At 42.7% G+C, this 27,006-nt stretch overlaps 1 protein-coding gene across 2 annotated transcripts in view; it reads right to left on the bottom strand.

Annotated features, from left to right (window-relative positions):
- The window catches only part of NUDCD3 (NudC domain containing 3), a 107,129-nt gene that overhangs the window by 21,615 nt on the left and 58,508 nt on the right, over positions 1–27,006 (bottom strand). For both annotated transcript variants that reach the window (XM_055293265.2, XM_063608962.1), the window contains exon 3: positions 21,893–22,025. In XM_055293265.2, coding sequence (XP_055149240.1) covers positions 21,893–22,025 — 133 coding nt within the window. The remainder of the gene's footprint in view (positions 1–21,892; positions 22,026–27,006) is intronic.

Here is a 27,006-nt window from a genome sequence, read left to right as displayed (position 1 = left end):
TGGCAGCTGCTGGGAGTAGGGTTCCTTTTACTTCACATATGTATTCCAGCCAGCAGTCTCCAAAGCAGGGTATGCGTACCCCAGGAGGTTCACAGGTCAGTGATTAGAAGAGGAAATAAAACAGAACTTCCATTTACATTTTGTATCTGTATAATGTATGCATTAAGAAGACACTGGGATCAAGTACTTAAAATTTTTTCTAGTAGGTATGTGGAATAAAAATAATTTGGAAGCTACTCTCATTAAATGCTTATAAAACGATTGGAAAAAAAGACAACCCAAACTGATAGATTTTCCAAACTGGAGTTTAGTATTTCCAATGAAATACAATACCATAACCTAACTGTAGTTTAAATATTTGTAAATAAAAAATGGAAATGGGAGAAATGTTGTGCAAGAGTCACCGCTGTCAGTTTTTCTTCTTTTTCTTTAAGAGACACGGCCTCACTGCATTGCCTAGGCTGGAGTGCAGTGGCGTGATCCCAGCTCACTGCTGCATCAAACTCCTGGGCTGAAGCAATCCCTCCACCTCAGCCTCCCGAGTAACTGGGACTACAGGCATGTGCCACCATGCCTGGCTAATTTTATTTTTATTTTTTTGTAGAGACAGGGGTCTTGCTGTTGCCCAGGCTGGTCTCGGACTTCTGGCCCCAAGTGATCCTACTGCCTCAGCCTCCCAAAGTGCTGGGATGACACATGTGAGCCACCACATCCAGCCCATCAGATAGTTTCTAAATGAAAGATAGTTCCCGAGCCATGCAGTGAGGGGAGAAGGTGGCAGAAGGCTGCCCACTGGGGGACACAGCAAAGATATTCTGCTAGCCACGGGCGGCTCTGCCAGGTTCACATGCAGACTCCAAGGAAGCATCCTCTCATGAGACTGCAGTTCCACTTGCATGACCTTTCATAGGGGAATTTACCATGGAAAAGGGTATTTACTTGGCCAGTCCTATTGAACAATAGGCAACTGAGCTTCACTCCCTACCTTGTAACACCATGAGGAACGTGAGCAAATGGAACAACAGATCCACTCACTCTTGAAATGATCCGGACACATGTTGGGCCAAATCATGTCTAACCATGAACTTGTGTGCAATGGAAACACGACACAGAGGGCCCAAGGCTTCTCAGTCCTGCCTTCACAAGAACAAGCTCACTTAACAAATATAATTCTCCCACCCAGCTCTATATAACATAATAATTTCCAAATTTGGGGAAGCTTCTCACACTGCCTACCCAGGGGAATGAACCAAATCATCAAGGGAGAAAACCAGACAAGAAATGCTTCCAGAGGTCCCAGGTGAAGATGTCACACTGGGAACAGACAGCCATCTCTCTGACCTCTTGTGAACTGCAGGCATAATAGGCATGAAGAGAAAAACCCCAGACAGTGAAAATGCGGGAACAGGGAGGCCAGGAACAGATGAGATGTCAACAAATCTGCAGAAGACAAAAGGAGGAGGGGCACATGAGACAAATCCTATAGGGTAGGAGACATCCCGAAGCCACAGCTACATAGGCTCCAGTTGGGAGTCGGCAGGTATACAGGGCAGGAGCAAGGCCAGGGGCACATGTGGGAACTGCTATGGCCCTGGACGCCCCATTGAAAGGGACAAGAATCCCTCTGTTTGCTACAGAAGAATGGAGGACCTTGCTCCAAAGACACTGACCAGCAGTCTGAGGACCTAGTGTGGATGCCTGTGTGTCAAGTGAAGTCCTACTCACCCAAGCATTAGGATGGCCAAGACTCCATGTCCTATAAAGCAAAGCTGACTGGTCAATCCACTCAGCCGTTGGTGGTGGTGGGAAGAGCAGGTTTCAGACACACAGTAGACAAACCCATCAATACGGTCCCACTCAAGAGAATGGGAGAAAAATATTTTTGTATTAAAAAAAAAAAAAGGCCGGGCATGGTGGCTCACACCTGTAATCCCAGCAGTTTAGGAGGCCGAGGCGGGCAGATCACCTAAGGTTGGGAGTTCAAGACCAGCCTGACCAACATGGAGATACCCCGTCTCTACTAAAAATACAAAATTAGCCAGGCGTGGTGTTGCATGCCTGTAATCCCAGCTACTCCGGAGGCTGAGGCAGGAGAATCGCTTGAACCTGGGAGGCAGAGGTTGCGGTGAGCCAAGATTGCACCATTGCACTCCAGCCTGAGCAACAGGAGTGAAATTCTGTCTCAAAAAAAAACCAAAAAGCAAAAACAACAACAAAAAAAACTAGAGAACCGAAGATTGCATCTTGTGAGAAAAAACAGGCAGATGAAAACAAGTAAAAAAAAAAAAATAGAGCTAATTTGGAAAAAAGATATCCAAAAATATTTCTATTTTATGTCTTCACAGAGATCTGAGAAGACACTATATCCATATAACCAGAATAAAATATGAAAATAGAACAATTAGGCCAAAAAGAAAGAACACAAGAATTTAAAATACAGTAGCTAAAATTAAACTTCAGTAAAGAGGCTGGAAGATAAAGTCAAAGAAATCAAGGTAGAAACAGAGATCAATTCAGGCAATCAATTTGGCATTCCAGAAATTATGACAGTAATAAGATAATTTTCCAGAGCCAAAGGAAAATATGCCTCCAGATTGAAAAGTCCCACCAAGAGCTAAGCACAATGAATGAAAGACTCATGAAATTTTATGACACTGGGTGTTTTTAAAAAGGTCCTAAAAGTTCCAAGGAGGAGAAAAAGCTTACTCACAAAGACATGGAATAGACTTCCAGAATCAATTACACTGAGTGTAAGAAGATATTCCCTTCAATCTTAATAAGGGAAAATTATTTTTAGGCTAGAATTCTACATACACCCAAACTGAGAAATAAGTGAAAAGTTAAAATAAGTGCATTTTAAGATATACAACAATTCTACATTATATACCACTTTGAGAAAAACAAAATGAGGATGAAAACTGAAAAAGAGGAATATCCAACTCAAGTCCAAAAACAGTGCATTTAATCTAGAAACGCAGGAAGAAAATACCAGGAGTGTAGCTATACAGCAGAACAGGAAATAACCAGTCTAGAGTGGAGTTCAGGCAGAGATTTCTAGACAATACACAGTATTAATGAATCTGGGTAATTCTGAGGTTATGATGAAAGTATACTATTTGTGATAACAAGATAAAAAAGAAGGGCAGCAAGAACCCTCAGGCAAACAAAAACGATTTAAGAGATTCCTGATCCAAAGGATGTCAGTGAAAATGGTGGTTACTATAGGCCTCCAAAAAGCTCTCCTCCATAAAAGCAACCAAAAAGTTGGCAAAAATTGTCAATATCAACTTCTTATGGATTTTGGAAACCAACCAAAGGTTTGCAGGAACCCAGGGAGCATTAATTCAAGGAAAACAACCACATCTCAGTAACAGTGAGCTCTGTGATATTTTAATTTGGCCTAGACCCATCCCCACTCTCCAGGCTCTCAGCAGGCCGCATTCCTGGTACAGCATAGCAGCCATCGCTGGAGAAAACAGTACTCTTAGAGCTCTTTCAAAGCTTCATTCTCAAAGAACTGTCATCATTTGACCCGTCTGATGGTTCCCTGGAAGACGTCATTTGCAAGACTGACTGACTGTTTCTGGCTAAACTCAGAAAAGCCTTCCCCGCAACCCAGGAGTGTTGTTGAAAATACAGGCAAGTGTATTAACTTTGCAGCCTCCTGAGGTGGCAGATAACAACTGAGGCAAACCAAAGGCAAAAAGGTAGGAAATAAAATGTCCGTGTGGGCTTTGAAAAGCTTTGACATTTTCCCAGGAATCTAGAAGGACACATGAATGTACAGAACTTCAGTGCACACTCAGGAAAAACCTAAGAAGGCCTTAAGCTCTCACCTCTGGCTGACTTTGACTCAACATCAGCAGGAAATGAAGGCTAAGGCAGTTTTTAACTATTAGGCCAAGCGATGAAGGTATGCTCCAACAGGCAGATGAAGCCCCTCGACAAAAACAGGTGTTTACTGATCCCAGGGGTTTAAGGAAATTGCCATCCAATAATTACTTGGCCACTAAGTTCACCAAGTAGAGATTTCACTGGTCAGACACAATAAAGAATACAAACTTTACAGAATTAGTTCAGAAAAGTCATTAAACAGGAACAACTATATCACGTACCAATAGCAACCATGGGAAGAAAGGAGCATCTGATTTCCTGAGTCACCCCATTGTGTTATTTAAAAATCCATTTTTCAATAACAGCAAAAAAAAAAAATGAGACTTACAAAGAAACAACAAAGTATGGCCCATACATAGGAAAAAGAAAGCAATCAATAAAATCTGTCCCTGAGGAAGCCCACATATGAAGAACTTAGCAGAAAACAGTCTCTAAATCAGCTATTTTAAATATGCTCAAAGAGCTAAGAAAACTATGCAAAAATTACTAAAGGAAAGTATGGGACTAAAGTCTTTTAAGTAGAGAATATCAATAAATATCAGTCTCACTATTGATACTGATAGTGAGATAGAAATTATTATTACTATTTTTTTAAGAATCAAATACAAATTCCGGAGTTCAAAAGTAAAAGGGGGAAAAGATAAGAGTTCATGAAAGGGGCTCAAAACCACTTTTTAGCATTCAGAAGAAAGAACAAGCAAACTTGAAGACAGGTCAATTGAGATTACCCAAACTGAGAAACAGGAGGAAAAAACAGTGAAGAAAAATAAACAGAGCCACAGAAGCTGAGGGACACTATTAAGCATACCAACATACAAAAGAGAAAAAAAGAAGGAATATTTGAAAGAATAATGGCTAAAAACTTTCCAAATTTGACATGAAAAAAATTACACCCAAGAAGCTCAATGAATTCCAAGTAAAATAAACTAAAAGGGAGCCAGCCTCACCTAGATGTCATAATCAAACTGTCAAAAAAGCCAAGTCAATAATGAAGGAACAGAACAAAAACAAGGAATAAAATCTTCAGAACTTACTATAAAGCTACAGTAATTAAAACAGTGTGGTACTGGCATAAGGACAGGCATCTATACAGATCAATGGAACAGAATTAAGTCTAAAAACAGCCAGGCACAATGGCTCACGCCTGTAATCCCAGCACTTTGGGAGGCCGAGGTGGGCGGATCATGAGGTCAGAAGATCAAGACCATCCGGGCTAACATGGTGAAACCCCGTCTCTAGTAAAAATACAAAAACAATTATCTGGGTGTGGTGGCGGGCGCCTGTAGTCCCAGCTACTTGGGAGGCTGAGGCAGGAGAATGGTGTGAACCCGGGAGGTGGAGCTTGCAGTGAGCGGAGATCACGCCACTGCACTCCAGCCTGGGGGACAGAGCAAGACTCTGTCTCAAAAAAGAAAAAAAAAAAAGTCTAGTAACAGGCCAGGCGTGGTGGCTCACACCTGTAATCCCAGCACTCTGAGAGGCCGAGGCAGGCAGATCATGAGGTCAAGAGATCGATATTATCCTGGCCAACAGGGGGAAACCATATTTCTACTAAAAATACAAAAGTTAGCTGGGCGTGGTGGTGTGTGCCTGTAGTCCCAGCTACTCAGGAGGCTGAGGCAGGAGAATCGCTTGAACCCAAGAGGCAGAAGTTGCAGTGAGCCAAGATCACGTCACCGCACTCCAGCCTGGCAACAGAGCGAGACTCCATCTCAAAATAAAGTCTAGTAACAAACTCATATATTTATGATCAATTGATTTTAGACAAGAGTACCAAGACAATTCAATGGGAAAAGAATAGTATTTTCAAGTAATTGTACCATGAGAACTGAGTATCCACATGCAGAAGAATGAAACTGGTCTAATAATTCAAAATGAAGTTGGACAACTATTTCATAGCATATAATAAATTTTTTAAACTCAAAATGGGTCAAAAACCTAAATGCAAGAGTTAAAATTTGTGATCTTGGGTTAGGCATGGGTTTTAGATATAACACCACAAGCAGCCAAAGCAAAAAAAAAAAAAATGACTTCATCAAAATTTAAAACTTTTGTGCTTCAAAGAGTAGTATCAAGAAAGTGAAGACAACCCATAAAATGGGAGAAAATATCTGCAAATAATGTATCTGACAAGAGTGCAGTATCTAGAATACATAAAGAAGTCTTACAACTCCATAATAAAAAGGCAAACAACCCAATTAAAACATGCATATGGACTTGAATAGGCATTTCTCCAAAGAAGATACACAAGTGGAAAATAAGGACATAAAAAGATGCTCAATGTTATTAGTCACAAGGGAAATGCAAATCAAAACAATGAAATCCTACTTCATACCCAGTAGGATAGCTACAATTAAAAAACAAAACCAAAACAGACAATAACAAGGGTTGATGAGGATATGGAGAAATATGCACCCTCATACATTTCTGGTGGATCTGTAAAATATAAAATGGTACAACCACTTTGGAAAACTGTTTTGACAGTTCCTCAAAACGTTAATTATAGATGTACCACATGACCCAGCAATTCCACCCATAGGTATATACCCTAGTGGTGAAGACAGAAAACATATGTCCAGAGAACTGGAAGCATATGTCCATGTATGGGTGGTAAAGGGAAAGATTGGAAATACAAGTAGATGCACAGTGGGGAAATACAGAGACGCCTCTTTCTAGCCTCATTCCACGGGACAAGTCCTCGGATGCCAGCAAAGGACAAGCAAGGCAGTCTGAAGGAAGAAAAGAGATTGAGACCACCTTAGATACAATCTTGTGGCATACTCATGTTCAGGCAGATGCCATGTCACAGGCCAGAGGTCATCACCCTTAGGTTCTGATGAGAACTCTACCACTGAGGCCCCTCTAAGACTAGGAAGATATCCAGGAAGCTGAGCAATGTGTCCCTTACCAAACAATAAATAAGATGAAGATACACATGCAAGTGCACTGTGTGTGGACATATCCAAAAAACACATCCACGTGTACTGAGCATAATTAAAGTTATATTCGATGCAAAAACTGGTTTAAAACCCAGAGTACTCACAACCAACATGGCACAAAATCCTTATTCACATACAACTTGTAACAGATGGTGTATACAGTCTAGATCATTTTATTACAATTTTTAAAAATCAAGTGTCCATTTTCAGCTTCAGTTGTATCTAATTTTGTTCAATTTCAAGTTCTATCTGTATTTTTTAAACATTTGCATTTTAGAATGCCTGTATCTAATCAAATACAATGGGAAGATCAACTGTAAGTGATAAAATTCATACTATGTTAGGCTGTTGGTTATGAACAAATGAGATGGGGCCCAAATTGCCACTTAGAAGTCTTCTATGAAGAAAACAAATCATTTCATTTCTACAACAATTAAATTAGAAACCACTGGCAGGGCCAGGCACAGTAGCTCACGCCTATAATCCCAGAACTTTGGGAGGCCGAGGCAGGTGGATCATGAGGTCAGGAGATTGAGACCATCCTGGCTAACACGGTGAAGCCCCGTCTCTACTAAATATACAAAAAATTAGCCGGGCGTAGTGGCAAGCACCTGTATCCCCAGCTACTCAGGAGGCTGAGGCAGGAGAATGGCATGAACCCAGGGGGTGGAGCTTGCAATGAGCCAAGATCGCACCACTGCACTCCAGCCTGGGCAACAGAGTGAGATTCCGTCTCAAAAAAAAAAAAAAAAAAGAAAAGAAAAAAGAAACCATTAGCAGAATTTAGACAAAACTACTCTAATGGGGTAAAAAGATCAAAGTGGATTAGAAGGCAGCAAGCGTTCAAATAACTGACCAAAGAAACTCTACCAAATGCAATCTACTCCTATCTAATCCTGATTCAAATTTCAGAAGCCATGAAAAAACAAAGAACCAATTAACTTGAATACATAAAAATTAGTAAGGTGAGGCTGGGCATGGCAGCTCATACCTGTAATTCCAGCACTTTGGGAGTCTGAGGCAGGGGGATTACTTGAGCCTAGGAGTTTAAGACTAGCCTGAGCAACACAGGGAGACTCCATTTCTACAAAAAAAATTTTTTAATTAATTGGGCATGGCAGTTCGTGCCTGTGGTCTCAGCTACCTGGGAGGCTGAGACGGGAGAATCAATATAAATCAACTCAAAAGGTTAATAACAAAATGGGACAACAGATCTACAATACATATCACATACAAAGGACTGACCTCTCTAATATATACACAACTCCTAGAAATCAGTAAGAAAATGTACAGCAACCTAATAGAAAATGGGCAAAAGATATAACTAGTTCAAAGGATAGGCACATGTAGAAAGATGCTCCACCTCACTCTAAGAGAAATACAAATTCATACTACACATAGATACTATTTTTCATCTATTCAACTTACAAAACCCCAAAATTTGATAACATACTATTGTCAGCAAATTTGTGAAAAACCAAGGGCTCTGGTACATTGTTGATGGTTATGTAAGTTAGTATAACCCCATATGGAAGACAGTTTAGCAACACTTATAGAAATTAGAAATACAGGCCAGGTGTGGTGGCTCATGCCTGCAATCGCAGCACTTTGGGATACCAAGGTAAATGGACTGCTTGTGCCCAGGAGCACAAGACCAGCTTGAGCAACATAGGAAAACCCCATCTCTACAAAAGACAAAAAATCAGCTGGGCATGGTAGCACATGCTTGTAGTCCCAGCTGCTCAGAAGACTGAGATGGGAAGAGACTGTTTAAGCCTAGGGAGGACAAGGCTGCAGCGGGCCATGATTGGTAACAGAACAAAACCCTGTCTCAAAAAAAAAAAAAAGAAAGAAATTAGAAATACATATACCTTTCAATATAGCAACTATACTTCATGGAATTTTTTCTGTATGAAAATGCATACGTGCAAAATGAAGTTTATTAAAGGGCATTAATTGTTTTATTGTTTACAACAGGAAAGATTGGAAACAACCTAAATGTCCATTAACAAGAGGGTGGTTTAATAATCAGCCTATAGTTTGAAGGGGGCAAAAGCAAAGAACAGGAGTCCCAGGTGTGAGGGATGGTGGGTTTGGGGCACTTGAGCCAGATGACCAGGGAAAGCAAGGTCTACCTAGAATTTACTGGGCACCCCTCAGGCACTTGGGGACATGGAGGTAAAAAGAGATGGGAGTCACCCTGGTGCAGCCAAAATGACACTGGCCATGGGCAGTAAGATCATCTTAAAAAGTGTAATGCACCATCTGTGCTAAAGGTGGGGACAGAGCAATACATGTTCATACTTGATATATTTGCATAAAAATATCTGTTGAAATATCCCCAAAACCAGTTATGTGATGACTTAGGTTAGGGCTGGCTGGGGAGGGGTCAGGACAAGACAGAAAAGACACAGAGGCAGGACAAGGATTTTTGTGTTGTTATACAAGTGTGTGCTTTTGAACATATAAATGTGTTATGCACTCAAAAATTATGTAAATACAAAAATAATGCAGTCTATTAGTCTTTTCTGTCATGGAAGTTTCCTATAATAAAACATCTTCCTGCATTTTTTCCTAAGCAACTTCTAAGAACAAATTATGGAGCTTTTAACACAAATTCCAGCACTTACATCAAGCTCACAGGCAAGGCCTCACTACGAATCTAAGCCTGGGGATCAGTTAGAGCCATACATGACATACCTAGTGGCTAAGGTGGTGTTCCAAAAGGTACCCAGGGTGAGGACAAAGATGGCAGGTCACAACAGTGACTGCACCAGGCTGCAGGACCACTCACAATCTATGAAAGGAAGAAGACTCAAGGGAAACAGATTCACTTGTCCCTCAATAACATCCAATCATGACTTCATTTGCAATAAGGCCATAAAACAGGGTGGGGGTGAGGGGACCTTGGTTCTGGTCTATGATCTACCATCAACCCACCATGAGAGTTTTCTCATCTGCAAAATGAGAGGTTAAACTAAAAATCTCTGGAGTTTAATTTTCAAAAGCATTGCAATTCTGTGATTCAATGAAATGCCAAGTTTATAATCACCCAGGTCTGACATGTGCAATCACAAAAACATCTGTCGTTAACTCAAAGTTCCTTGTCTCTATTCTGTGGGTACACTGGAGAGAGAGAGGGAGTCAGCTGCTTTTCCTAAACAGAGCAGAGTAGATTGAGCAAAGAACATGTGATGGAAAAGACCTAACCACATTTTACTAATGTATGAAATTAAAAGCTTCATTTTGAGAAGTTTTCTTTCAGATTCACTAGCAAGATGATTTTTTTAAATGTTACGATGTAAAATAGGAACACTTTCTATTTTTCTTCTAAAGAACATAAAACATTATGCATACACTCTTATTTGTCTCCTACTATCCTTGAGAGGCAGTGTGAACTCATCATATCCATTTCTACAGAAAAGGGATCAATGAGAAACTCCAGGAGAGGCAAAGCTCCGATAATGCCTGCATCAAGCTACAGCTGGAGAGTAGAGGATCTGGCTCTCCTGTGAAGCTCTATCCACAGCCCCAATACAAACACTGGGCTGCCTGAGCAAAGCCCCTGAATCACCAACCCAGAACAGATTCTGATTTTATCAGTTGAGTTGTTGCAGCCGTGGTTACCATTGTGACAATGTCCAATAGGTGCCACAGACAAAAACCAAAAATAAACACTGCTGACAGGCAACCGTGACAGGTACACTTAGGGAATAACTGGAGCCAGGCCAGAAAGAAAGTACAGCTCTGAAGAAAAACACTTAGACAAGCAAAATCCAAGAGATACAAAATAAACTTTTTCCGAAGTTTTAAGTGAGGTACGACTTAAAAAAAAAATCATTCAGCAATTAAGAGACCAAGAATTTTTATTTTTACTTTATTTATTTATTTATTTATTTTTTGAGATAGGGTCTTACTCTGTTGCCCAAGGTGGAGTGCAGTGGCACAATCACAGTTCGCAGAAGCCTTGACCTCCCGGGCTCAGGTAATCCTCCCACCTCTGCCTCCCAAGTAGCTAGAACTACAGCCGTGTGCCATCATCCCCAGCTAAATTTTTTTTGTGTTGTTTTGTAGAGATGGGGTTTCACCATGACGCCCAGGCTGGTCTTAAATTTCTGGGCTCAAGCGATCTGCCCACCTCAGCCTCCCAAAGTGCCGGGATTACAGGCTTGAGACACCATGCCAAGCCAAGAATTTTTAAAAGACGTCTGCAGTCAGGAAGTCGGAGGTTGCAGTGAGCTGAGATGGCACCACTGCACTCTAGCCTGGGCGACAAAGCGAGACTCCATCTCAAAAAAAAATAAAAAATAAAAAAAAATAAGAGGTCTGCAGTGTTGTAAAAATGACACGGGAAAAAAAAATACTATTGAAGGAGAAAAAAAAGTTTTTCCAACCCCATAGGAGATGAAGCATGCCACCAAGGCAGGTCACCAGTACAAATTAGGTCAGCGGGCATCACAAAAGGCCTACTGTCACATAGATATACCGTGTTAATAAATAAATAAGGCAAGCCACTACTAAATAAGCCGCTGAAAAAAGAAGTCCCTTCCTTCCATCCTTCTATCCTGATATTTATAACCAAACTTCACCTTCGACCCTTCTCTGAGGTGAGAGAGCACTAGCTCCAGAGCAAGCCTTCATTGTGACCTGGCTTTTATTGGCTGAGACCATGCACACACAGCTCTCAGCAGCCCTCATGGGTGCACAGTGACTGCCTGCATGATAGGAGGACTGAGGGGGACAACTCACTATTTCAAGACACAGAGAGGGCACCACACAAGTGCTGGTTAAATACACAAACCACCCAGTTTTAGGTTCTGTACGGCACCTGCCTCCATCTTGCTCATTTATTTGCTGATTTTTACTGCTGTACCCCACTGGGATATAAGCTCCAAACCAGCAATCTTGTCTGTCTTGGTGACTCCCACACGCCCAGCTCCCGGGACAAAGCACAGCCCACATGTTTAGAAAACATCTAATGCAGAATGAGCCAAATCCAGGGTTATCCTTGGTGAGAGTAGAGCCACATCATCTTACAGGTCATGACGAGTGCATTTGAGAGAGATGTAAATCTGAACTTCAGACAAGACATAGGGCAGGACCCTCATAACACGGTGCAGACCACAGGGAAGAATCATGGCATCAACATCCCAGATAGTCAACAAGCATATCTGAGACACCATTTCCAGTGGGGAGTTGCTCCAGGTAGCTGTGCAAAGTATGGTGAAAGCTGTTAGCTAATCTGGGTCTCTTGAGTCAAAAAAAGAGAAAATAACCAGTTTTAGCTTGGGCCTAATACAAACCCTTTCAGAGAAAGCCCCAGAGGTTCATAGAGCAGTTCAGAAGACAGATAAAGGACCAGGAAACTGTAATTTTTTTAGCCAAGTGAATGAAGCATGGCAATCAATGCTTTTCCTAATTTATTCAACTACATACACAGCAATACTAACAAAAAATGAAATGGAAATCAACACCTAACCCACTAAAACCCCAAAATTCTGGATAAACTACATGGGAAGAGCTGTTAGCTCCTGCTCCTGGCCTATTAAAAACAGACAGGAAGTAGTCATTTGAAGCTAGAATTCCATGTGGATGATCCCTAGTGATCTGGTCTGACTTTGATCTTAAAATTATACTGAACTCTATGATTCTAGAGGTCACCAGTTGCTGGTAAGAGCTATACTGGGGATGTGGGGTGGGAAGAAGGGAAAACTGAGCAAACAGCTACTTGCTGCCGAAGCCAGGCCACCAGCAACTCACTGATCTGTGCCTATGGTACCTTAAAAGCACACGGCACTCGCAAAAGTCTCAGTCTTCCTAGGGATGCCATGGACCTCACCCAAACTCCTACACACAGGGCAGGTTTAGGACATGTCTACCTATTTCAAGTGGCCCCTGGAGAATGAAGGAGAGACTGCAGAGGGAGTGGTCATGGAGTCAGAAGGCACAGGACAGAAGGGCCAGAGGGACTCAGCTCCAGGCCAGTCTGGACTTCACACCTACCCAGCCCAGGCAGGAATGGGACTAAGCCTAGTCACCTTACTGTCACCATGTGGGATGCAGGGTGCAAGCCAAGTTGCCCCCACCATACAGAGAGGTTCATTTCCTATAAATGCACATGAGACGTGTTCCAGGACAGTCTCTCCTTCTAAGAAGCCAGCACCACTTGTATGTATAGAGTAAGGAGGGTGGCCCAGAGGGAAAAGCATAAGGTTTAGAAGCAGGCACACCTGACTCAAACCACAGCTTTGCTACTTCATTCATACAGCTATTTATTCATTCAAAAACTTATCCAGAGTGCTCACTGTTCCAGGCGTAACAACAAGGGAGATGACACTGTGGATTTTCCAAGTTAACTTTGATGATTCAGTAACTTCTCTCAGCCTCAATTTCTCATCTATAAAATAGAATGAATGATATGGGGGGATCTGGCAAGATAGCTGAATAGGAATAGCTCTGGTCTGCAGCTCCCAGTGAGACCAACACAGAAGGTGGGTGATTTCTGCATTTCCAACTGAGGTACCCTGTTCATCTCATTGGGACTAGTTATGCAGCGGGTGCAGCCCACGGAGGGTGAGCAGAAGCAGAGTAGGACGTCACCTCACCTGGTAAGTGGAAAGAGCAGGGGGCCTCCCTTTCCCAGCCAAGGGAAGCTGTGAAGAACTGTGCTATCCGGCCCAGATACTAAGCTTTTCCCAAGGTTCTTGCAATCCGCAGACCAGGAGATTCCCTTGTGTGCCTATACCACCAGGGCCCTGGGTTTCAAGCACAAAACTGGGAGGCTGTTTGGGCAGACACTGAGCTAGCTGCAGGAGTTTTTTTGTTGTTGTTGTTGTTTTGTTTTTGTTTTTTCTTCATACCCCAGTGGCACCCGGAACCCCAGCAAGACAGAACCGTTCACTCCCCTGGAAAGGAGGCTGAAGCCAGGGAGCCAAGGGACGATCGAGCTTGATTGGGGGAAGGGCACCTGCCATTACTGAGGCTTGAGTAGGTGGTTTTCCCCTAACAGTGCTAAAGAGGCCTGGAAGCTCGGACTGGGTGGAACTCAACACAGCGTGGCAAAGTAGCTGTGGCCAGACTGCCTCTATAGATTTCCTTCTCACTACGCAGGGCATCTCTGAAAGAAAGGCAGCAGCCCCAGTCAGGGGCTTATAGATAAAACTCCCATCTCCCTGGGACAGAGCACCTGGGAGAAGGGAAGGCTATGGGCGCAGCTTCAGCAGACTTAAAACGTTCTTGCCTGCCAGCTTTGAAGAGAACAACGGATCCTGACAAGGAGGATTCTCCCAGCACAGCGCTCGAGCTCTGCTAAGGGACAGACTGCCTCCTCAAGTGGGTCCCTGACCCCCACACCTCCTGATTGGGAAAGATCTCCCAACAGGGGTTGACAGACACCTCATACAAAAGAGCTCCAGCTAGCATTAGCCCAGTGCCCCTCTGGAACAAAGCTTCCAGAGGAAGGAGCAGGCAGCAATCTTTGCTGTTCTGCAGCCTCCACTGGTGATACCCAGGCAAATAGGGTCTGGAGTGGACCTCAGCCAACTGCAGCAAACCTGCAGAAGAGGGACCTGTTAGAAGAAAAACTAACAAACAGAAAGCAACAACATCAACATCAAAAAAAAAAAAAGGACCTCGACACAAAAACCTCATCCAAAGGTCATCAGCCTCAAAGATCAAAGGTAGATAAATCCACAAAGATGAGGAAAAAACCAGCACAAAAATGCTGAAATATTCCAAAAACCAGAATGCCTCTTCTCCTCCAAATGATCACAGCTCCTCTCCAGCAAGGGCACAAAACTGGACGGAGAATGAGTTTGACAAATTGACAGAAACAGGCTTCAGAAGGTGGATAATAACAAACTCCACTGAGCTAAAGGAGTATGTTCTAATCCAATGCAAAAAAGCTAAGAACCTTGACGAAAGGTTACAGGAACTGCTAACTAGAATAACCAGTTTAGAGAAGAACACAAATGACCTGATGGAGCTGTAAAACACAGGATAACTTCGTGAAGCATACACAAGTATCAATAGCCAAATCAATCAAGCAGAAGAAAGAATATCAGAGATTGAAGATCAACTTACTGAAATAAGGTGTGAAGACAAGATTAGAGAAAAATGAATGAAAAGGAACGAACGAAGCCTCTAAGAAATATGGGACTATGTGAAAAGACCAAACCTACGATTGACTCGGGGTCCCTGAAAGTGACAGGAGAATGGAACCAAGTTGGAAAACACAGTTCATGATATTATCCAGGAGAACTTCCCCAACCTAGCAAGACAGGCCAACATGCAAATTCAGAGAATATAGAGAACGCCACTAAGATACTCCTTGAGAAGAGCAACCCCAACACACATAATCGTCAGATTCTCCAAGGTTGAAACAAAGGAAAAAATGTTAAGGGCAGCCAGAGAGAAAGGTCGGGTTATCTACAAAGCGGAGCCCACCAGACTAACAGCGGATCTCTCTGCAGAAACTCAACAAGCCAGAAGAGAGTGGAGGCCAATATTCAATATTCTTAAAGAAAAGAATTTTAAACACAGAATTTCATATCCAGCCAAACTAAGCTTCATAAGTGAAGGAGAAATAAAATCCTTTACAGACAAGCAAATGCTGAGAGATTTTGTCACCACCAGGCCTGCCTTACAAGAGCTCCTGAAGGAAGCACTAAATATGAAAAGGAAAAACCAGTACCAGCCACTACAAAAACGTACCAAAATATAAAGACCAACAACACTATGAAGAAACTGCATCAACTAATGTGCAAAATAACCAGCTAGCATCATGACAGAACTAAATCCGCACATAACAATATTAACCTTAAATATAAATGGGCTAAATGCCCCAATTAAAAGACACAGATGGGCCAGGCGTGGTGGCTCACACCTGTAATCCCAGCGCTTTGGGAGGCCACAGTGGGTGGATCACGAGGTCAGGAGTTCGAGACCAGTCTGGCCAATATGGTGAAGACAGGGGTCTCTACTAAAAATACAAAAATTAGCTGGGCATGGTGGCATGCATCTGTAGTCCCAGCTACTTGGGAGGCTGAGGCAGGAGAATCACTTGAACCTGGGAGGCGGAGGTTGCAGTGAGCCAAGATCGCGCCACTGACTCCAGCACGGGCAACAGAGCGAGACTCTGTCTAAAAAAAAAAAAACAACAACAACAAAAAAAAACCATACACAGACTGGCAAATTGTATAAAGAGTCAAAACCCATCAGTGTGCTGTATTCAGGAGACCCATCTCATGTGCAAAGACACACATAGGCTCAAAATAAACGGATACAGGAATATTTACCAAGTAAATGGAAAGCAAAAAAAAAAGCAGGGGTTGCAATTCTGATCTCTGATAAAACAGACTTTAAACCAACAAAGATCAAAAAAAGACAAAGAAGGGCATTACATAATGGTAAAGGGATCAATGAAACTAGAAGAGCTAACTATCCTAAATATATATGCACCCAATACAGGAGCACCCAGATTCATAAAACAAGTTCTTAGAGACCTATAAAGAGACTTAAGACTCCCAAACAATAATAGTGGGAGACTTTAACACCCCACTGTCAATATTAGATCAATGAGACAGAAAACTAACAAGGATATTCAGCACTTGAACTCAGCTCTTGACCAAGCTGACCTAATCCACAGAATATACATTCTTCTCAGCACCACATAGCACTTATTCTAAAATCGACCACACAATCGGAAGTAAAACACTGCTCAGTAAATGCAAAAGAACGGAAATCATAACAAACAGTCTCTCAGACCACAGTGCAATCAAATTAGAACTCAGGATTAAGAAACTCACTCAAAACCACACAACTACATGAAAACTGAACAACTTGCTCCTGAATGACTACTGGGTAAATAATGAAATTAAGGCAGAAATAATGAAATTCTCTGAAACCAGTGAGAACAAAGAGACAACATACCAGAATCTCTGGGACACAGCTAAAACGGTGTTAACAGGGAAATTTATAGCACTAAATGCCCACATCAGAAAGTGGGAAAGATCTAAAATTGACACCCTAACATCACAATTAAAAGAACTAGAGAAGCAAGAGCAAACAAATTCAAAAGCTAGCAGAAGATAAGAAATAACTAAGATCAGAGCAGAACTGAAGAAAATAGAGACATGAAAAACCCTTAGAAAAAAATCAATGAATCCAGGAGCTGGTTTTTTTAAAAGATTAACAAAATAGACCACTAACCAGAATAATAAAGAAGGAGAGAAGAATCAAATAAACACAATAAAAAATGATAAAGGAGATATCACCACTGATCCCACAGAAATAAAAGCTACCATCAGAGAATACTATAAACATCTCTATGCAAATAAACTAGAAAATCTAGAAGAAATGGATAAATTCCCGGACATATATACCCTCCCAAGACTAAACCAGGAAGAAGTCAAATCCCTGAAAAGAGCAATAACAAGTTCTGAAATTGAGGCAATAATTAACAGCCTACCAACCAAAAGAGCTCAGGGCCAGACGGATTCACAGCCGAATTCTACCAGAGGTACAAAGAGGAGCTGGTATCATTCCTTCTGAAACTATTCCAAACAATAGAAAAAGAGAGACTCCTCCCTACCTCCCTAACTCATAATTATGAGGCCAGCATCATCCTGATTCCAAAACCTGGCAGAGACACAACAAAAAAAGAAAATTTCAGGCCAATATCCCTGATGAACGTCGATGCAAAAATCCTCAATAAAATACTGGCAAACTGAATCCAGAAGCACATCAAAAAGCTTATCTACTACGATCAAGTCGGCTTCATCCCTGGGATGCAAGGCTGGTTCAACATATGAAAATCAATAAATGTAATCCATCATATAAACAGAACCAATGACAAAAACCACATGATTATCTCAAAAGATGCAGAAAAGGCCTTCAATAAAATTCAACACCCCTTCATGCTAAAAACTCTCAATAAACTAGGTACTAATGGAACGTATCTCAAAATAATAAGAGCTATTTATGACAAACCCATAGCCAGTATCATACTGAATGGGCAAAAGCTGGAAGCATTCCCTTTGAAAATCAGCACAAGACAAGGATGCCCTCTCTCACCACTCCTATTCAACACAGTATTGGAAGTTCTGGCCAGGGCAATCAGGCAAGAGAAAGAAATAAAGAGTATTCAAATAGGAAGGGAGGAAGTCAAATTGTCTCTGTTTGCAGATGACATGATTGTACATTTAGAAAACCCCACTGTTTCAGCCCAAAAACTCCTTAAGCTGATAAGCAACTTCAGCAAAGTCTCAGGATACAAAATCAATGTGCAAAAATCACAAGCATTCCTATACACCAATAATAGACAAGCGGACAGCCAAGTCATGAGTGAACTCCCATTCGCAATTGCTACAAAGAAAATAAAATACCTAGAAATACAACTTACTAGGGACATGAAGGACCTCTTCAAGGAGAACTAAAAACCACTGCTCAAGGAAATAAGAGAGGACATAAACAAATGGAAAAAAAATCCATGCTCATGGATAGGATATTGTGAAAATGGCCATACTGCCCAAAGTAATTTATAGACGCAATGCTATTCCTATCAAGCTACCATTGACTTTCTTCACAGAACTAGAAAAAACTACTTTAAATTTCATATGGAACCAAAAAATAGCCCACAAAACCAAGACAATCCTAAGCAAAAAGAACAAGGCTGAAGGCATCATGCTACCTGACTTCAAACTATACTACAAGGCTACAATAACCAAAACGGCATAGCACTGGTACCAAAACAGATATATAGACCAATGGAACAGAACAGAGACCTCAGAAATAACACCACACATCTACAACCACCTGATCTTCGACAAACCTAACAAAAACAAGCAATGGGGAAAGGACTCCCTATTTAATCAACAGTGCTGGGAACACTGTCGTAGATAACAGCCCAAATGCGCAGATAACAGAAACTAGGCCCCTTCCTTACACCTGATACAAAAATTAACTCCAGATGAATTAAAGACTTAAACATAAAACCTAAAACCATAAAAACCCTAGAAGAAAACCTAGGCAATAGCATTCAGGACACAGGCATGGGCAAAGACTTCATGACTAAGACACCAAAAGCAATCGCAACAAAAGCCAAAATTGACAAATGGGATCTAATTAAACTAAAGAGCTTCTGCTCAGCAAAAGAAACTATCGTCAGAGTGAACACGCAACCCACAGAATAGGAGAAAATTTTTGCAATCTATCCATCTGACAAAGGTCTAATATCCAGAATCTACAAGAAACTTAAACAAATTTACAAGAAAAAAAGCAACCCCATCAAAAGGTGGGCAAAGAATAAGAACAGACACTTCTCAAAAGAAGACATTTATGTGGCCAACAAACATGAAAAAAAGTTCATCATCACTGGTCATTAGAGAAATGCAAATAAAAACCACAACGAGATACCATCTCATGCCAGTTAGAATGGCGATCATTAAAAAGTCAGGAAACAACAGATGCTGGAGAGAATGTGGAGAAACAGGAACATGTTTACACTGTTGGTGGGAGTGTAAATTAGTTCAACCATTGTGGAAGACAGTGTGGCGATTCCTCAAGGATCTAGAACCAACAATCCCATTACTGGGTATATACATACCCAAAGGATTATAAATTATTCTACTATAAAGATACATGCACATGTATGTTTACTGCAGCACTATTTACAATAGCAAAGACTTGGAACCAACCCAAATGCCCATCAATGATAGACTGGATAAAGAAAATGTAACACATACACACCATGGAATACTATGCAGCCATAAAAAAGAATGAGTTCATGTCCTTTGCAGGTACATGGATGAAGCTGGAAACCATCATCCTGAGCAAATTAACACAGGAACAGAAAACCAAACACCGCATGTTCTCACTCATAAGTGGGAGTTGAACAATGAAAACACATGGACACAGGGAGGGGAACATCATACACCAGGGCCTGCCAAGGGGTCGAGGGAAACGGGAGGGAGAGCATTAGGACAAACACCTAATGCATGTGGGGCTTAAAACCTAGATGGCAGGTTGATAGGTACAGCAAACCACCATGGCACATGTATACCTATGTAACAAACCTGCATGTTCAGCACATGTATCCCAGAACTTAAAGTAAAATAAAAATTTTAAAAAAGAAATTTAAAACAAAATAGAATGAAATTACTTACTTCACAGGTTGCAGGTTCTTATGAAGAAGGAAATATGGATACAGTTTCTGGCATATATCAAATATTTTTATATTATGGATTTAAATTATGTAATGTCCCATTTTGCATTGTTACTTGAGATTTTTTAAAGTGGAAATTATCTATTTACAACAACCTATGATAATGTTATTCTTATCACAATTCCTTGAGTAGACATCTCTCTCCCACTAAAAGATTAAACTTCCACTGGGAACAATGGCTCACACCTGCAATCCCAGCTACTCAGGAGGCTGAAGTGGGAGGATCACTTGAGGCCAGGAGTTCAAGACCAGCCTGGGAAACAGCAGGACCCTATCTCTACAAAAATTTTTTTTTAAACTTAACCAGGCATGATAGCAAGCACCTGAAGTCCCAGTTACTCAGGGGGCTAAGGTGGGAGAATAGCTTGAACCCAAGAGTTCAAGGCTACAGTGAGCCGTGATCATGCCATTGCACTCCAGCCTGAGTGACAGAATGAGGTCATCTCTATTAAAAAAATAAAAAAAGATTACACTTCTACTCACTTAAACTCATTAGATGGAGGTTTCAGAAACTTTAGTTTTCGAAACTCAAGTTGCGAATGTTACAGGTACATCAATGACATGGTGGCTCCAGTGGCGCAATCGGTTAGTGCGCGGTACTTATAGGACATGGCTCCCTGCTCCGTGGAAGAGCCCCACAGCACACAGGCCTGGCCATCCACTTCATCGCTGTGACCTGGGCTCTTTGCTTTGCCTCTCAGGACTGGATGGGGCTTCAGTGGGTCTCACCCATGACCTGATGTAGCTTAAAGGGGGGTGGCGGGGTGTTTGTAGCTGAAGAAAAATAAATTTTGTGTTTGTTGTTGAGGGGAGCAAAGGCCCACAGCCTGACACCTGTTCCCTGAGGAGGCATAAAAGAAACCTGGGGAAAACAGAATGGTTGGTACCAGTGCACAAACTACAGACCTACCCATCACGCCGCTAGGCAGTAACAGAGGCACAGTGAGTGACACCAGGTGGCTGGCCCTGGCAGAGATGGGATGCCCTTAGAGGACTCCAAGTCAACCTTAGAAAAGAGGGTGTGGGGACAAGGAAGCTTATCCTCGGCACATGCATGCCACCTATGTGAATGGAGGAAATAAAAAAATAGCAAGGGAAGCAAGTGGGGATGCTGGGATGAGGTGGGCCTGTCCCTCCCTCCCTCCCTCTTGTGCAGCCATGTTGTTGCCCTGAGAGAACTGCAGAGTCTGAGAGCTCTCTCCTGTGATTAAAGGTTGTGGAGAATTAAATCATAAACCTTTCATCTCTGTGATGCACGGCTCATCACCATACACGGGGAGGTGCTACCCACTGTGTCACTTTGTCTAATTTGAGTTTATTAGACCCTAGGCTGTCAAAGCCCAGGAAACTCACATGACAGATGCTATGTGAAGGTATGCTAGCTATCACTGTGCATTTAGTAGACTGGACTTTTCTTAGGGAAACTGAAGGCAGATTTAATCTTTAGGAAAAAAGAGAATTTCACCAAGGTAATAATGTTTGAGTATTCCCTTGAAAACTGAGAAGCTGGCCATCTACAATAGGAACCCCAAGAGAGTCTATGGCTTTGCTTATAAAAGAGGTGAAGATATCAGATGTGTTGGCTTCTCTCTCAGGAAGCAGTGTGAACAGGGCTCACCATCCCCAGAGGGAGGTTTCTGCAGAACAGCTGGGAGAACCTCACAAACAGAATAAGGGGAACAAGGATGGTTGCTCAGCTCATTCCTAGGGCAGGAGAAGGAACACACCTCACATCCTAAAGCCAATCTCAACACTCCCTCAAGGATGCTGGGTCTTCCCTGCAACAGTTTTGACTGGCTTGGTGAAGCCGCCCACCCCTACCCACCAAGGCCATTACCTGCTTTCCCTTCACCACGTGCTTGGGTACTGGCACCCTGACCTCCAGGTCAGTATAGTCCTGTGACCAGGTGTAGTTGTCTCGGACAGCGCCATTGTAACTGTCGGGATTTTTCTGGAACTGCTCCTGAATCCTGAGAAAGAATAAAAAAGGTAAGATCCCAGCCAGCCATGCTTGAGCAGAGGACCCCATGGGCAGCCTAGCACATGCCACTCCTACATCCTGGAGACGTGACCAACTCAAGTTTCATCTCAAGTTCACTTGCTCTGGCATCTGCAAACTCCTCTTCTTTTCAGGTGATTTCCTTTCTGACTCTTCTACATGGTACCCATGGAAATCACAGAACAAGGGCAAAGCTACAGAAAAGAAACCCCAGTGCAGCATCCTACAGTTTAGGAAAAGTGTCTGTGACCACAGCCAAACTATAGCTGGTGCTGCCAGCCTTCACAGTACTGAGATCCAGGCCTGTTAATTAACCAGAGGGCTCTTATTAATAAAATCCTTAGGCTCATGAGTCCTTGGTTTCTTATAAACTGCTTGGCAGGGCCAATCTTTAAAAAAAAAAAAAAAAAGAGGCCAGGCATGGTTGCTCACACCTGTAATCCCAGCACTTTGGGAGGCCAAGGGCAGGTGAATCACCTGAGGTCCGGAGTTCGAAACCAACCTGGCCAACATGGTGAAACCCTGTCTCTACTAAAAATACAAAAATTAGCTGAGCATGGGGGCACATGCCTGTAATCCCAGCTACTTGGGAGGCTTGGGCAGGAGAATTGCTTGAACCTGGGAGGCGGAGGTTGCAGGCTGCAGTGAGCCAAGATCACACCATTGCACTTGTTGCCTGGGCAACAAGAGCGAAACTCCGTATCAAACAAAAAAAAAGGCAAAACCATTTCATCCTGCAGCTGCTAAACTTCAATCCTAATCCAACCCCTAGCCTCTATTTTCTCATAGTAAATAAATCACAGCTAAAAGGACTGCATTAAAATTGTATGCATCATTAAGACACAAGCAGTATGTTTAATGAGACAGCCTAAAAAGCCTAAAAAACTCAATCAAGCAAATCTTATTGTATAGGCCTGTTATAAACACAGCACTAAATACAGATAGGCCTACCAAGAAGAAGCTGATGTTAAAAATAAAATATCTTCCATAAAATGTAACAATGCTAATAATATAAACACTATGTAAGTTTAGACTCACAAGTCCATTATACTGAATTGAAGATCTAAATTACAGACAAAAGCCTAGTCATGGAGAAGGCAGCAGCTATGAACACAAAACATTCCAACAGTAGGTGCAGCTCAGTCAACTTCTCGAGGGCCTGCTCAGAGATTAGCAGACAAAACCTGGCAGGGAGACGGCCCCATGGGCTCGTAAACAATGTGTACACTATGATCCTGTTCATACAGGAAAACACAAAACTACATGTATCTACATCTATATAGATGCATATATAAGACAAGGGTTGGGAAGGGGTGGTTCAAGAGGGCAGGCTTTCTCTGGCCAGAGTTCTAAGACAAGAACATATTTACCTACTGTGGGTATGCTCTGCACACTGTCTATGCATAAAGCTGGGCCTCCACCACGGCCTGAGTCCTCTGGGCTCGGCAATGGTGGCTGTTAAGAACTGAATTGGGTCCCCTAAAATGCTATGTTGGAATTTTAATCCCCAGGACCTCAGAATGTGACCTTAATAAAAACAGGGTCTTTACACAGGTGATGCAGTTACAACAAGGTCATTAGGGTGGGCCCTAATCCACTATGACTGATGTCCTTCAAAGGGGGACTTTGGAGAGACGATGTGAAGGCCATGTGGAGATAATGGAGTGATGTGCCTATAGGCCAAGGAACGTCAAGGACCGCAGGCCACCACCTAAAGCTGGAAGAGGAGAGGGAAGATCTTCCCCTAAGGCCTTCAGAGGGAACATGGCCCTGCTGACACCTTGATCTCAGACTTCCCCTCTAGGAACTGTGAAAGAATCAACATTTTTTGTTTAAGCCGGCCATTTTGTGGTACGTTATTGTGGTAGCCTGAGCAAACACGGTGGCTAAGGAAACTAATTTCAATCAGAGGTGATATTCAAAATTCGGCACTGAATATTGGCAGGACTAGGCACTAACCAATCAGAAGAGATGTCAGCCTTAAACTACTTACACAGGCGGGCCACTGTGGGACAGAGAGATGACATACAGAAACCAGGAGTTACATAGGATTCCTGACAGAATGACATGAGAAAACAGGGTAGGGGGAAGGAAACTAAAGAATGCTCAATAGGTTGAAAATGGACAGCAAAAGAAAGATTTAGATGCAACCAATAAACATATTTTCAAAGACTATTTAGTGATATGGAGAAAGTTTTCAATATACATAAAACTGAAAAGGGGGTATTATTACTTTTAAGTATCGTATGACTTTAATTTCTAAGAAGAAATATATAATATATACACACATGTGCACATATATATGAAAAAGACTGAAAGGAAACACATTAAATCTTTGTGGTTATCTCTGATAGTAGAGTAACAGGAATCTGACTTTCTTCTTTGTACCTAGGTATTATCCAAACTCCCTAGAATATGTAGACGTTTATATAAGCAAGAGAAAAAATGGTTCTCTTTAAAAAATGCTAACAGGAGACAGTGATGCACCCTGCAGCCCCTGTACCCAGGTGCGGTCCCAGGGCCACGGCAGCAGCACTAGCCTGGCCCTTGGAGCAGGGTATGAAGGAGTCAGACACAGAGAGGGGGACTCACCCAGCCCCCAAGTTTCCACGGTATCCTTCTAGGTGAGCAATGACAGCAGCTTTAAGACTCACATCTGACATAAATATGCTTGAACATGCAGAGAATATCTCCAAAAGAACAATAGGGTAGCAGCAGCTACCTTTATGGCTGGAAACTGGAGACTTATTTTCATTGACACTTTTGTACATATATTACCATTTGAAAAAAGTCAAAATTGTGAAAATATATAAATAAAATACCTCCCCCCGCCGCCCACACACACACAAAATAAAGACAAACATGGCCTCAGCACTTGGCAGAGATCAGGACTCCCTTTGTCCTTCATAAAAACATGAAGACTCCTCAAAAGTTGGGATAAAGAAACAGTTCTCTCAAGAAAGGAGAATGAGTATAATGCCGGGGGATATCCTTGGGAATGCTGCTGCCAGCAACAGTGCAGTCACTCGGCCTATACCACCAGTGATGCCCACATGGGTTCTGCCTCCTCCAGGGCAAAAGGCTGTCAGTCTCTGCCTTGGAGTGAGGGAGGACATCTGCCACCCTTGCCACTACATGCTTCAGTAAAGCTGTATGCTTTCGGAAAGGGCTCTGGTCACACAGAACCTGCCTCACCCATCCTCCTGCCGTGTCCTCAGCAGCCCTGGCCTGGCTCCTCTTGCATGGAACCTGCAGATTCCCTCCAAAGGAAGCAGGAGAATCACTCCTAAAACAGCCCTTGCAAGTTGTTGGGTGCTTTTTATAGTGCTCTGAATGCACATTCTATTTAAATAAGGTTGATTATTTCCAGCTAACAGTATGTAAAAATAAGTGTCCTGTCAAGTGCAGGTGTCTCTGGCCCCCACTGTGCCACTGTTGGTCACCCCTGCAGCTGCAGGCCTGGGCACATGGTAGGAAGCAGGGGAGGGAGCATCCATGCTTCAGCACCAAGGGTGGGAGTAGGAAAGTGAGTCAGCAGTCAGGTTGAAGATTATGGAGTAGGTCTCCCTGCAGCTCCCACTCCTGATGAGCTGGGATAACAAGGTTCTAAATGTGTTAAAGGAAAAACACAGAACAGGCTCTGTTGGGTGCTGTGGGTAGCAGGGCCCTCTGTCTCCTTGGGGATAGGCGAGACCCTTCCTGGCAGACTGCAGGCCTAGGCGCTCCTGAGTGTGGCAAGCCAGGCACCAGGGTCACCCGCACAGGGAGAGCTAGCAGCACTATCACCAGGAGTCACTGTCATGCAGGCAAGCAGTTACTGAGTAGGTCAGGTTTCTGACCAAGTTCCTGAGACTCATGGTCAGGAACCTGACCTACCCAATCTGCCTGTTTGAGTGCTGCCACTAGAAACAAAAAGGTCCTCTCTCCTTCCTTTTTGTTTTTGAGATGGAGTCTCACTCTGTCACCCAGGCTGGAGTGCAATGCCATGATCTCAGCTCACTGCAACCTTCGCCTCCCAAGTTCACGTGATTCTCCTGCCTCAATCTCCAGAGTAGCTGGGATTACAGGTGCGCACCACCACTCCCAGCTAATTTTTATATTTTAGTAGAGATGGGGTTTCACCATGTTGGCCAGGCTGGTCTTGAAATCCTGACCTGAAGTGATCCGCCTGCCTCAGCCTCCCATAGTGCTGGGATTACGAGCGTGGGCCACCGTGCCCAGCCTCCTTCCATTTGTTTTTAAAAACCACAGGATTAGGCTAGGCTTATACTTGCAATCAATCTCAGCGCTTTGGGAGGCCAAAACAGGAGGATTACTTGAGGCCAGGAGTCTGAGACCAGTCTGGGCAACATAGGAAGGCCCATCTCTACAAAAAATTTTAAAATTAGCCACACATAGTGGCACACACCTGTAGTGCTGGCTACTCGGAGGGTTGAGGTGGGAGAATAGCTTGAGCCCAGGAGTTCAAGGTTACAATGAACTATGATTGTACCACTGCACTCCAGCCTAGATGACAGAATGAGACCCTGTCTCTAAAACAAAACAGGATCAGACGATCCTGATTTTCAAAAAGCTAGTGGCAAGTATGTAAAATGAAGAGTAAAAGGACGTCAAAGACCTAACCTAAAGAGTTTTGTCTAGGAAGCTAGAGCCCCAAACCTATAATAGATTTATAATTCAACGAGACAAGGGCTGACCTCAAGCTCTTCTCCAGAGAGAGAATGCCTATGATAGGCATTGACTGCCTGACTAAAGGCAAGGTTTGGCTCCCCAAGTCACAGCCAGTGATTCCAAAGCGGAGGTGTTTGCACAGAAATGTCAAACTTGCTGCTCCCCACTTCCCACCCACTGGGGCTCAGTGATTGAGGCCCGGTTTGTCAACCCCCTCTCCACCACCCCAAATACAGCTGTTCTTTCATGTCTCTTGCAATCAATCCTGTCTACCCTTTAAA

The sequence above is a fragment of the Symphalangus syndactylus genome, chromosome 9 (assembly GCF_028878055.3).
Source record: "Symphalangus syndactylus isolate Jambi chromosome 9, NHGRI_mSymSyn1-v2.1_pri, whole genome shotgun sequence".
Lineage (NCBI taxonomy): Eukaryota > Metazoa > Chordata > Mammalia > Primates > Hylobatidae > Symphalangus > Symphalangus syndactylus.
This window is presented reverse-complemented; position numbering and strand designations above follow the sequence as displayed.